The sequence below is a fragment of the Stegodyphus dumicola genome, chromosome 7, assembly GCF_044657685.1.
Source record: "Stegodyphus dumicola isolate Sdum_Otavi_A_Nest chromosome 7, ASM4465768v1".
Lineage (NCBI taxonomy): Eukaryota > Metazoa > Arthropoda > Arachnida > Araneae > Eresidae > Stegodyphus > Stegodyphus dumicola.
The window spans coordinates 68,723,419-68,737,045 of record NC_140774.1 but is presented as its reverse complement, the minus strand read 5'-3'; the positions used below and the strand labels follow the sequence as shown (position 1 = coordinate 68,737,045).

The window sequence follows — 13,627 nt, the reverse complement described above, 5'->3', positions numbered from 1 at the left end:
AACTTAAACAACTTACATTGAATGAAATGTTTAATAAAGTAAACAAATAAATATTAGGCTTTTTTTTTTTTTTTTTTTTTTTTTTTTTTTTTTTTTTTTTTTGTAAATTTTGATACCCTTTAGTTCATAATTGTTCTTTATTTCGTAAATTACGGTTTCATATTTTTAATTTTATAATTTCTGCATGCCATTTTACCAGATTTAAACTGATGATCTATAATCAGGAAAAATCGGTAATCCGGAATCGCTGAGGTCCCGACGAGTCTGGATTAACGACTTTTGACTGTATATTCAAATTTTAAATCCCATGAGTGACTATTTCGACACCAAAAACTCTAGATTTAAGTGAGAATAGAGATTCTGATAACGAAATTTTCTTAGACACTGAACTGGAAATTTGTTTTGCCTTCACTTCACAATCCAGTATAACAGCGGCTCTTCTGTCATGAACTCAATCTGTTAAGAAATTGAAGCCATATGAATTTACAGGAATTGCAGAAGTAACATGATCATTTTGGAGTGGATGTTCATAGCCATCTGAACAGATCATTTCCGCATAGAGGGACTGGGCGTGGTGGACCACTTCCCTGCCCCCTCCCACGTTCACCAGATTTATCGAGCCTTGATTTCGTTTTGAGGGAAGCCATCAAAAGTGTCATGTATCATGATCCTGTTGTGTCTGAAATGGATCGCATGGCAAGACTTGCCTGTGCAGCTGCTACAATCAAAGAAGCTCCTGATGTGTTTGAACATGTTTGGTAATCAATGGTTCGTCTTGGAGCTTTATCAGTAGTGATACTAACATGTTAGTATCAAAATTATGTGCAGAACATAAATTTAAACTGGAGGATAAAAAAAATAAGCTCCAATTGTTTGGCCCAACTCATTCTAACAAGTTCTAAAGTTAATTCAAAATGTTTAGAAATTCCTCTAACAAACAAAAGCAGCTGAGCTGTTAAAGTAATGTCTGTTGATTCATTAGCTGCTAGTGAAAAGTACTTAAATTTGGCAACAGCAACTTGGAACTGTTAATTAACATCATCAGATAAATTTTCAATTTTTCTTTGAATTGTCATTCTGCTGAGACTCACATTTTAAAATTTTTTTGTAGCTTCAGTGCATACTTTCTTAGATGCTAACAACATACTCCTTTGCAAAATCACCATCAGTAAACGGGTGTCCACTTTCAGCAATTAAGGCTGTGATTCCCAAACTAACTTCGAAACAGTTACCTAATTGTAAAGATGACTCTGCAAATACCTTACTTTCTGCTGCGAGAGAACAGCAAAGAGATTCAATTTTACAATTTCGATCCTCTCCCTCAAGCTTTGAAAATGTTGAATGTTTCATGTCGTAGTATCGCTTAATATTATACTCCTTGTAGATACTAATCATAAAATGATATATCAAGCATGTATTCTACTATCTTACTCCCCAAAAAAATATTTCAAGGAAGATGCCTCCAAAAATTTCCTATTGTCATCCGCTACCTTTCTTTTTGTTCAGTTCATCATGGTAAGTTAATTACCAAAACCATGTAGGACGAAAATTCTATTTTGGTTCCTCTTTCAAAATCATATTTTTTTAAAAAGTGAAATATTCAGAAAAAGAAACTTCTTAATGGTCTCGAAAAGAAAATAAACACACAAGTGATAAAACAATGCATAGTCATGAAGCCAACAGTGCAACAACACACAAAAAAATCAGTGCTTCCGATCTATGTAAATATTTTTCTTCCCCTTTTACTAAAAAGCACAAATGTGTACAAACAAACTTATGCTATGTCATACCACGAACTCTTACTCAATCTGTGCAATGCACAGGCTACCAGCAATTTTCACGCTCAGGCAGTGAAACTTGTTTTAGTTGATGCCGGGAACTTGGCTCAGTGCCAAATCTCACTTCAAGAGGAGAGAGTAGAATGAGTAATGAAGGGTAAAGCAGTGCGATTTTTTCTGTTTGCACGCCCTTCTAGAGACAACCGACATATCAAATCGCAATAAATTTTGAAGAGATACCGACGCGCCACAAGTTGACTGCTCGCGGGTCACATTTGGCTTGCAGGCCACAGGTTGTGCATCCCTAATCAACATAAACAGCTGTCAAGACATTTGTGGCATCAAGAGGATCTTTCACTAGTAAAATGGGCAACCAGTAAATTTTTTGATTGATCTCTATGAAATCTACCTATTCGCATCTTAGTAAACCAAAAATTTCTGGGTATAATACTAAATATGAATCTTCCAGTGGCTGATGTAAAAAATGAACTAGTTTCCATCAATATACCCCTGCTGAACTAGCTACCAGTGCCTTAGCAGTAAAGTCTTTGAACACTGGTATTTCGACTTGTCGAAGAAGCTGGCTGGATGAGTTTTTCCTAATGTATAATGTGGATATCAGCCAGTTCCTGAAAAAGCCACGAAAATAACCCTTCCCTTAAGCAGACAGTGCTAGTCTGCTTTGGCATAATCTAATAAATCCAAATCCTTTTTGAAATATTATACAGCTGACTTTCATCATAACTAACAAATCAACATCCAAATAAATAATTGCATGTTGTACCTGAAAATGTTAACGACACTTTAAGAATAAACGGAAATGAAACAACATGAAATTTTCATTAAAACAATATCAGATTAACATACGTGAAAGAAAGTAATCTGATAATTAACTAAGTAATTTTTATATATGTGACATCATGCAGTTACTTACCTTCCTATTTCTATACTTTTATAAACTGTAATTTAAGTGAAAAATTATTAATAAAACTTTTTAAAAAATATTAATTTATTAATGACCTTTGTTAATTAATTATGTGTATTTAGATTCTATTAAGCACTATAAGTTGTATTAATTTTCTACTCATTTTTAATTTTTAAATGTTTAAGTTTCCTTCTTACTTTTTTTGCAAAAATTTATTAGTTAATGCAAAATTATGAAATATAAAAGTAAAAAAAAAATATATTCCTCTTTCCTTCTTGCACCCCAAATCAATGTGCAAATATGCATTTACTAATTTTAAAGCTAGAAAAACACATGTCTGTGATCTTATCATGCAATGATTTGTACATGCTTTTTTTTTTTTTTTAACCTCAATATTTTTTATGATGTTTTTAAACTGTGAAGTTTTTTATCCGCTTTAATTTTTACTATGATATTTTGTACCATGATGTTTTACAACTGCAATGTTTAACTTTGCTTTCTTTTCTCCCACGATGTTTTTGCCTTGCACTAATTTCTATACATTTTCGTCCATGGTGTTTTCAGTGACCAATGTTTTAAAGCACTTTTTCCTACTGATATTGCATGCTTCATGAAAAATGCATGAAATTCACACTAATAACTGTACGCTTATCAAAACACTGTATAAAAAATTAAGATTATTTGCACACACCTTTATTTGATCTGGTTTTCCATTCCTACAACATTTTGGACATTCCCAGCTGTTTGGCAGGTCATCATTTATACAACTTTCCATGGGTAAATCAGGGTTCTTTTCTTGAAGACACTTTGGATGTAATATTTCCCAACATTGAGAACATTCCATAAGACTAGAATTCTCATTTTCTGGAGGATTTGTCAGTTTGTCCCAACCATCTCTCCCACAAATCATACAGCATGCGGTATGAGGCAGAACAGGCTAAAATATTAGAAAATGTTGAAATGTTTTAAATTCAGACATTAAATTATGTATAAATGCTACAAAAATTTCAAATTCATATAAAAATACAAACTTAATGCTACAATTCTGCAACAAATAATCAATTTCGAACAATTTTTACTTTTTAATAATAACAACATTACTTAAAAAATTATGAAAGAAAGAATTGCTCATAAAAAGCACAGGTAATAAAAAATTAAAACTACTTTTTCAATCTACTGTAATTCTCTGACATCTGAATTCTTATTACAGAAGAAAGATAACTGCTTCTTTTACAGTTTTTTTACCATGAGAAAACTGTGTTACAATTCTGAATTATTTTATATCAGTTTAATGAATTTTATTTGCAAACAAAGTAATCATGCATGCTAAAATGAATGCACAGCGTAATGAGATAATCTTGCTTTGAAATCTGGCTATTATCATTTGACAGGTTGTAAATGCTTTAATAACTTCAATTTAACCATAAATTTGGAAATTTGGCACAGGGATAGTACAATATGAAATAACTAATAACCAAACCAATATAAAAGTGCAATAATAATAAAACTAAGTCTTATTTGTTTGTTTTTAAAACATCATTTTGATAATTGCAAAAATTGAGGTATAAGTGGCAGATAAGTTATTCAGTTAATGTTATCAGGTGGATTGTAAATTACAGGCTAAAAGAAAATGGCTTAAGAGTCCATAAGCGAGTGAAGAAACTTGTGAAAAACAGAAACACATAAGTAACTAGAAACGGCACATGTAGGATGGATTCTGAAATAGACGACAAAGTTATCTGGAATAATACAATAACAATTTGCTGCCATTGTGATGAAAAAACTGCATTTGTACTACTGCAATTGAACAAAAAACTTATGTTCTTAAAGGAAAAATGCTTTTCCTTCAACTATTAACATTGTTTCAAAACAATGTTGTGATTTTCAAAACATTAATGCACCGTGCTGTAAAACGCAAAACAAAAAGTCAATCTACAGAATTTTTGTAAAAAACGAAAATTTTTCAAAGTTGTATTGTGCTAGTATCATCTAATTCCAATAAACAACCTTAATAAACTTGTGAATAGTATGCCCAAGCACTATGCTTAATAGTTAAAAACAAAAGGTTTCCAGTTTATTATTAATAATCTAACCTGAAGCACATTTATAATTAACTGTCAAAAGTTTGATATCCTGTAATTTAACTTTTCTTAAGAGTTTAAAAATAATTTATAGTTTATAATAATTGTGCTTCAATTATCCAAGGTAGTTAGGACTGTATCTACCTCAAGAAACAAAACTTAATTTGAAATCATGCCATTTGTTCTTTTAACACAAGTTTTTTTAAAATGTTTAGCTGAAGTTTTAGAAATAAATGCACATTTATAAGTACAGTCAAAAGTCGTTAATTTGGACACCCATAATCCGGAATGATCTATAATCTGGACCTCAAAGTTAAAAACTTTCTGCGCATGCGTCGTGATGACGCAGAAAGTTTATGAATGCGCGTTTACTGTATAACGGACGTAACAGTAAAAGCGCATGCGCAAAATACGTTTCCGCATGCACGTTTAATGTATAATGGACGGTATAAGCTAAGCTAAAATTATCTAATTCACTTAATGTTGCAGATTGCATTGTTCCTTAATCTTCGAATTGGATCCGGCTTATTATTTTTTGCAGACTGTTAGAGCAATTTTATAAAAGTAAGCTTGAACTTTCGATTCTGTCAAATAGAATTTCCAATATATATTTACTAATATGTAAAGGATCTACAAAACGAAAGTATGTTTCGAAGTCCATTAAACAAAAGTGGAATTGCTGCGAAAAATGACCTAACCATTCCGAAATCTGTTTATTAATTTCACGCTGCTCTGCAGGGAGGGACACCGCGACACGCAATGAATTGGAAGTTGATCTGTCAGCACTATCCTTATCTTCAGGGTAGATGTTTCATTTTATTTGGCTTATAATTCCTTACTAAATGTAGTATTTCATCTCGATGTATTCCGTCTTTGATATGATTTAAATCAAATTCCTCGCCATTATAATTCACTTCCGATAGTGAAGAAAGTGAAAACGAAAAAATTTCGATTGACAAATTAGTCAGTATTCTCGGCACAGCAATTATAGGATTTGAACAGCGGAACTTTGTAAATGAACAAGAAATTATGTCTGTTTATAGAATTAAGGAGAAAGTATTATCACATAAAACAAAGCAACTTAAACAACTTACATTGAAAGAAATGTTTAATAAAGTAAACAAATAAATATTAAGCTTTTTCCTTGTAAAGCTTGTAAATTTTGATACCCTTTAGATCATAATTGTTCTTTATTTTATAAATTACGGTTTCATATTTTTAACTTTATAATTTCTGAATGCCATCTTACCAGATTTAAACTTATGATCTATAATCCAGAAAAGTCAATATTCCGGAATCGCTGAAGTCCCGACGAGTCAGGATTAACGACTTTTGACTGTATTAACATTCTGACACTCTCATTACTATACAAAATTTCTTTGGTTTTGATGACTGATTTTTCGTCCCTAAAAGTCACCAAATTTGGCGACTATTTGGCGACATTTTAGTCTGGCTCCTGTAAAAATGTAATTGATCTCTGTATGTAACTTTAAGCATAATCTGTATGTACTTTTTCACAAATTTGGCAGTCATATCTTGTTATGCTTTGGTGGCAATTTTTATTCTCAAAATTCTCTTTTTGAGTCTCTCATTGTCTGGCTCGCCATGCAGCTCTTCGAATTACCATCAATTGAAAAAAATTTGAGAGAATATTTATTTCCATTAATGTAGATTTCTCCCAAGCAATAGAAAAAGGTCAAATCTTGTTTTTGTTGCTCAAGCCCAGAAAATCTTGGCAAGAAGCGTTAAATTACACCTGCCGTTGGCAACTGCCTTGAGCACCTTTCAGGTGAAAGTGTGATTTAGCTCAGTCCCCCACCCAATTTTGATGGAGAGCACCCTGGTAGGACGGGTCCAAGGTCTTCTACCCCTCTCCTCTTCCACCAAACCACGCTAGAGGACTTCCGACTCGCCACATATTTAGAGTGCCGCACCAACACTATAAATCTACAAACATCCATGCTTTCTTCGGGATTCGAACACAGGCTGTTCGGCATGGCAGTCAGCGACGCTAACCTCTATACCAGTAGGGCATGATATGAATCTAATACATCACCAATAAAAGTATTAGGCGGCTATGTAATGGCTACCGAAAAGATTGCAGCATTAGAAAAAGTAACTGGTTTGAAACATCTTTTATCTCCTTTACATGTGCACTAACTAACATGACCACCCTTTTATATACAAACCTTCCACCTTTTTATAATTAAATTTATTCTTCTAATTGCCATATTAATTATTATATGCTATTAAATCATATTATTTGTTCTTACTATTTTAAGATATAGTGGGCAGATAAAGGAAAAGTATCCATGAGCTAGCTCCCTGCAGATATTGAAAGGTTGCCTTATTTCACCTTTTCAGACCAACAGAAACAAGGAAATCCTGCATATATGTGTGTGTGTATAAATATGTGTATACATGCAATATGTATACGTAAATAATTTTTGTGAAATTATAATATTTTTTGCATAATGTAAGTTTGAAAAAGTGAAGCTCTTCCCGAAAATTAAAGGTACAGGGGCAAGCATATTTAACCACTGAGATAAATAACTACTTTGCTAAAATTGGAGAGATATTGACAAGGAGGTGGATGATGGCTTTGGTGACTAACTTTTGCGGCTGAATTTCACAAGAAATCACTAAAAGTTATTAAACTTATTGACCGTTTGGCTACATTTTGGTCTAGTCCCTGTATAACTGTAATTTATGCTGCTATGTAACTATAATCTTAACCTGTCGTTATATGTAACTTGAACCATGTATGCCTTCCAGTAATTTTAAGAAATGGAAGGTACTAGAGATTTTGCAATGGTTGGGGAAAAACTATATAAGACTGAAGAAAGCATTAGTTATCAATTTTTTGTTTGGAATATTGAGAATATTACAAGCTTCGCTCTTCAGATGCACTTTGCAATATATTATGTTTAACATTCTTAGTAGTTTGAAGTGGTAAATACTGATTGTGCTTTGTTATACTGAGAAGAGCTGTACGAGTACTTTTGTTAAAAGTACCAGAGCTGCACATTGTTTCTTTTGTGAAAATAAATTTTATCAAGCTATTATCAGTTCTGTGTTTATTCTTACCATTATGAACCCATATGCATACAGCAATTTTAAAAGAAAAATTATTACATTTATAGCATATAACAATTATAGTTACATTTACAGTTAAGAAAATACACATACCGCCATGCACTGTCGGCTAATACATGACTGTTTCATTCTACCTGGACCACCAAATTTCTTCATATCTTTGCAGAAGTGGCATTCTCCACAATCAGCTCTAAGACATGCTTCACATTTTTTACATCTAGTTCTTCGTCTACGAGCATTGCTAGAATTATTTCCTTTCGAACTGCCAGATTTTGAACTTTTTGATGATGATGATGATGATGACGATGTAGGAGCTGAACGAGGTTTTGGCTTAGGTTTCTGGGAATTGGCACAAATATTACTTTTGAAAAAAGGTTATTTTCACACTTAGCTAAATTAAGTCAAATACAAGCTATAAAATACTTCTATTTTCAGATTTATGAAAGATTATCAGTGCAAAATTTATAATGCAAAAGCAAGCATAAACTAATAAATAAAATAAATGTTAGGTAAATACCTTGACATCAAACCAGAATAAAGATGGCTTGCCAGTTATTGCTAATCGCTGATCATCATTTTCATGTTCCCGCAATAAAACCTATGCCAGAAAGAAAAATAAATTTTTACACTTATAACATTAATAACTGCATACACCATATAAACTTTCACTAAGAAATTTCGGTTAAGACATAGTTTGTGACCAACCACTTTCAGTTATTAATGGCACTAAAATTAGTTGTTGTTTTAATAATTTCTCTTCCTTGCCATTTCACTGACTACATCATTACTGAAATGTTTGCCATATTCATAGTGATTTACTGTTGCTGCTGAAATTATATTTTTCAAAATTATCATCTTTTTTTAAACATGATTGCAGCACATCTGCAAAATGAAAACATCTGTGAAATTAATGCACATCTGCATAATGAAAAGCCACAGATTGTTTCATGAATTAATACAAAATCAGAATCAAATACATATAAAAATTAAACAGGTGTAATTATTAAAAAATAAAGACACATATGCACAGGAAAGGAAAAGAACTGACAAACAGTTTTGTTAACAAAAATGAAGGATTTAAATATTTCTTGCTATATAGTATACTAAGCAAGAATTCAATTTCAATCCATTTTGTCAAATGCAGGAAAAAACTCAAAACTGATAATATTTCTTTATCCAGAGATCAAAGTGATTGTAAAGACTGCACACTTTTTATATGATTATTTTATAATGTTTAACATACATGCATTCTAATTCAGAAGTCAAACAACAAAAATCAGCATTATATTTTCAAAATTTTCACAGGACTAGTTTCGATGGTTTTACCTAACCACCATCCTCAGCTGCAAAACTGCAAAATTATGAAAGTTTTTATTTAACTGAAATTGTTTGTTGACTAGTGTGGTGGGAATTTAATTTTAGCAATTAAAAGCTTTCATTGCATATTTTTGGTTCTTAATTTCCTCACCAGAAAAAGAACAAGGAGTGTTTTTCTGAACACCTGTTTTGAGGGTAGTTAGAACAGGGACACTGCTAGTTACTTGGTAAGTGTCCCCAAAAGAAATTTCTTAATGGACTGAAAATGGGAATAAGAGCTGTTAAATTACCTTGTTGAGATAAGAAAGTTCTGTTGCAAAATAAATTGCAATTTCTTGCACTTTTGAGAATGAAAAAGCCATAAGGGCTTTGTTACTGATTGTGTGAAAAAGAAAATAATTAGTGTCTTTGTTTTATATTTGCTTTTGTTGTAGTTAATAGATAAATGGGTTTTCCAAACGGAACAGCCTCAAGTGATCTCTTTTTGCACTGCAATTAAAAGCAAATGATTCAATTTATCTCTTTGCATGGGAATCTCCTTGTTACCAGAAGTCAACAAGAATCAAATCTTGTTTCTCATTCATTTGATGACTCACTTTGCAGGTGTCAGGACAACAGTTATGGCAGTTTTGTTTCGATTCGTTAGAGGATGTTGGAAATAAAAAGGGGAAAGGAGAAAAATTCGTCTGTTTGAATGGGCATAAATTTACATTTTTCCTTCAGCCTATAGAATTTAAGAGAGTGATCTGAGTTTTCTCTAAAACTTATCAGAGAGCAGAAATCAAATCTCTCTAAAACTTCAAGGAGTAAAAATAAAACAGTAAGGGGTTCAGGCCAGCTCGCTTTGCTATGGGCTTGCCAGAATCTTTTCCCAAATAAGATGCTGATTACAACAGAATCTGCCAGAAATTTCAAAGGCATGAGCTGGCTGGGGCCCATGAAGATCTGCAAACAGTTGAGTTCTCTAGCAGTTGCAATATAAAAGAATTACTAAAGCCATATCGGCCTCATGGAAGGTGATCCATGGTTTTTTAATAATTTAGAGTAGATGAAGGAGAAGAACATGACTCACACATTCCATAAGAGGGAAAGGAAAACAAAAATTATGACTACAGAGGTAATGATCAACAGAAACTCTATTCAACACTATTCTTTAATCAGTGGAGTAAGAAAGTGTGCATGCATTCGACTCCGAAGGTAGCAACTCAGAATATAGCTTCAGGTCACGGGCAGCCAAGAGACTTCCGAAATGATATTCAACACAAGGATAGGACGACTTCTCTCTTGAACAATACAAACAGTCACTAGGACACTAATGGCAACATTAAAGACTTGTTAACTAAAAATAGATTCAGTGTGCTTTGCTTCTCTGATAGATACATCTTAGCATCATGAAATTAGTGCTTTGGTTTTGGCTTCTATGGAAACCCAAACCATGGCTGACTGGTACAGCTCAATGTATAATTTCCTTTCTTAGATTAATTAGACAGGAAAAATTGATCAAATTAGTATAATAAAAAAAGGAATATTTTTGTTTTACTATCAAATCATTAATTCTTTTATGAAATTTCACTAACTGGACACCATAAAATTATATTTTTATAATAACCATTTTAGGTTAGCCACAAAAAGCTGTTAGTATTATATATAAAACACCAAACAGAATTACTTCCTTTAGTGGCTTTAGTTACACATATGATTATATCACGTTTTACAGTTTATTTGATTATATAAAATTGTTCTCCGATATCATTAAAAAGGACCTCTTACAAATAGTCTTTAATGATAGAGTTTATTGAATAAATGCTTAGCAGCAGAATTAATTTTATTTGGCATCATATTTCTCATACTAATATATTCTCAATGAAAACGTTTGATCATTAGTAACAAGAATATCGACAGATTAAGATGTTAGTAACTCTAATGTAGATGCTGTACGTAAGAAAAAACATACATGTAAATATCTTGTTATAGGTTAAACAAAGAATAAGATAATAACAGAAAAATCTTTTTTTGACAGGTCGTTTTTGATTTTGAAATAAATAAATTATTAAAAAAACTAGGCAGTTAATTACTAAATGCTGCGCAATGAATATAAATATTATACACTACAGCTAATAAATAACTTAATCATATGTTAAATGTAAACCATTTATAACAAGCTGATAGATCATGATTGATCATGTCAGATGCAAGTTAAAATTTAAGAAAATTGAAAAGCCATAATTTGATATTTGTATCATTTCAGAAGCAGCAAAACAATTTTTGAATAATTCTTTTTACTTACACAACTAAAATGAGAACCAACATACAGACATGAGAGCTAACTCTAAACCATTTATTTAAATAATTAAATGCAAACTGGATTATCAAATACAATTTTAATGCAAATTATAACTAAACAAATTCACTACACCATTCAGTAAAATTTGAGTATATCATCAAGCCATATTGTTGCTATATGTATCTTTTTTGCTATTCTTACCCATTTTAAATGTCCCAATCTATTTTAAAAGTGGCACCTTGGGGGGGGGGGGAAGGCACACAGCTTGAACTCTTTAAAATCATTATACACATAATAATTTTTTTAACGAAATCGTCTATTGTTAAAAAAAGTGCAATAGCATCACTTCTGTTCCAACTGAAAAGTTTGTTCAAAAACAAAACCTTCGTTTGTTACAATGCAAATTGCATATAAAGCACTAAAGAATCACAGTTTGGAGAAGGCTGTAACAGATCATTAACCTTCTTCATACAGATAATATTCAATTAAAAAAATTACTTCTTTTGGTATTTGCAATTAAGAGTTCAATTTAACATAAACTAGTCAATTCTGGAACATTTTAAATAATAGTATATATGATTTCAGTATTGTACAGAACGAACCTAATAATTTGTCAATCACTTACCTTTTGCATACAGTTAAATAGCAAATTTCAGACATAGTCAACATTTTGAATTAGTAGTTTTTTTTTTTTTTTTTTTTTGGTAAACAAGCTCAAATAATTCCAAGACTCAAAATTTAATGATGATAAGCTTTAATCTGCCTGTTCGGTTTAATATAGTGCCCTCTTGTGAGAGGAGGCAAATTTAGTTGAGTTGGTTGTTGAAGAATGTATGTAGCGGACCTATGGTGCGTTCACTCGTTCCACTTTGTCTGTGCTAATGGAGCACTTAACTTGTAACTTTGTACATTATGTAAATAATTAAATATTTGTGTGTGGCCTAACTTAGTTAGTTTCATTTTGGAACCAGCGCCATTATCTCTCGTAACTCATCGCATTTTATACCAAACAAAATTTATGATCCGTCAAGCCGGAGTTTGTTTTGTTTTTGTTAACTAAGTTCATATAAGTATAAAATGGCCACTATAGTTGCTTTAAATCGAAAGAAGGGCTCACTAAAAGCCCAATTAACTAGAATAGAGACTGTCATAGCGGATAGTGCCAGCACATGGACTAAAATCAAAATAGATGCTAAGCTTAAGGCCTTGGAAAAGATATCTGTTGCATTGGATACATTTCGAACGGAATATTATATTGCTGTGCCCGAAAAGAATGATACTTCTGAATTAGAAGAGGAATTATTAGATCTAGAAGCAAGAATCGACGATCTAGAGGTAAGTTTCAATCAAATGTTAATTGATAATTTTGCTAGTATTAATAAAGTTGATATCACAAAGAGTAGTTGTAAAATAAAGTTACCTGAAATCCCACTTTCGCACTTTAGCAGAAAGTATGAAGAATGGAGCATGTTTAAAATTGAATTTAATAATATTGTTACCTCGAATACTCAATTAACAGATGCACAAAAGCTACATTATCTGCATGCCGCTCTTAAGGGAGAAACAAAATTGTTGCAAACTCAGGAAGATACTTTTGAATCATTACTTAAGGCTTTAGAAAATAGCTTCGAAAACAAGAGAATTCTTGTTAATATTCACAGTAAAGCTACTTTAGAATTCGAAAAAATTATTCATGAATCATCAAAAGATTTAAGGCGTCTAGTAGATGCTGTGAATAAAAACATTACAGCTTTAAATAATTTGGGTTTTGAACGAAACAAATTCTCTGATATATTAATTACTACTGTCATTTTAGACAAAATAGACAAGGAAACTCAAAGAATTCGAATTATCGGTAAACGCTTCAGATGTTCCTAATTTCGATAACTTGATGACATTCTTAGAAAAAGGAAGTCAAACTTTAGAAAATATCAAAAAAAAAAAAAAAAAAAAAAAAAAAAAAAAAAACGAATGAAATAAAACCGAAAAACCTTCTTGTTCATTCAGATAATTCGGAAAGAAACTGCGTTATATGTAATTCGCCACATTCTCTTTTTATATGTAGTAAATTCCTTGATATGAATTTTGGTGAAAGATTTACACTAGTAAAACGAAGTAACTTATGTCTGAACTGTTTGGGAAAAAA

General features: G+C 31.7%; 1 protein-coding gene across 3 annotated transcripts in view; it reads right to left on the bottom strand.

Annotated features, from left to right (window-relative positions):
* Kdm2 (Lysine demethylase 2) overlaps nt 1-13,627 on the bottom strand; it is a 174,673-nt gene that overhangs the window by 14,185 nt on the left and 146,861 nt on the right. For all 3 annotated transcript variants that reach the window (XM_085820405.1, XM_035369126.2, XM_035369127.2), the window contains 3 exons: nt 8,398-8,478; nt 7,974-8,219; nt 3,395-3,640 (listed from right to left, as the gene is read on the bottom strand). In XM_085820405.1, coding sequence (XP_085676531.1) covers nt 3,395-3,640; nt 7,974-8,219; nt 8,398-8,478 — 573 coding nt within the window. The remainder of the gene's footprint in view (nt 1-3,394; nt 3,641-7,973; nt 8,220-8,397; nt 8,479-13,627) is intronic.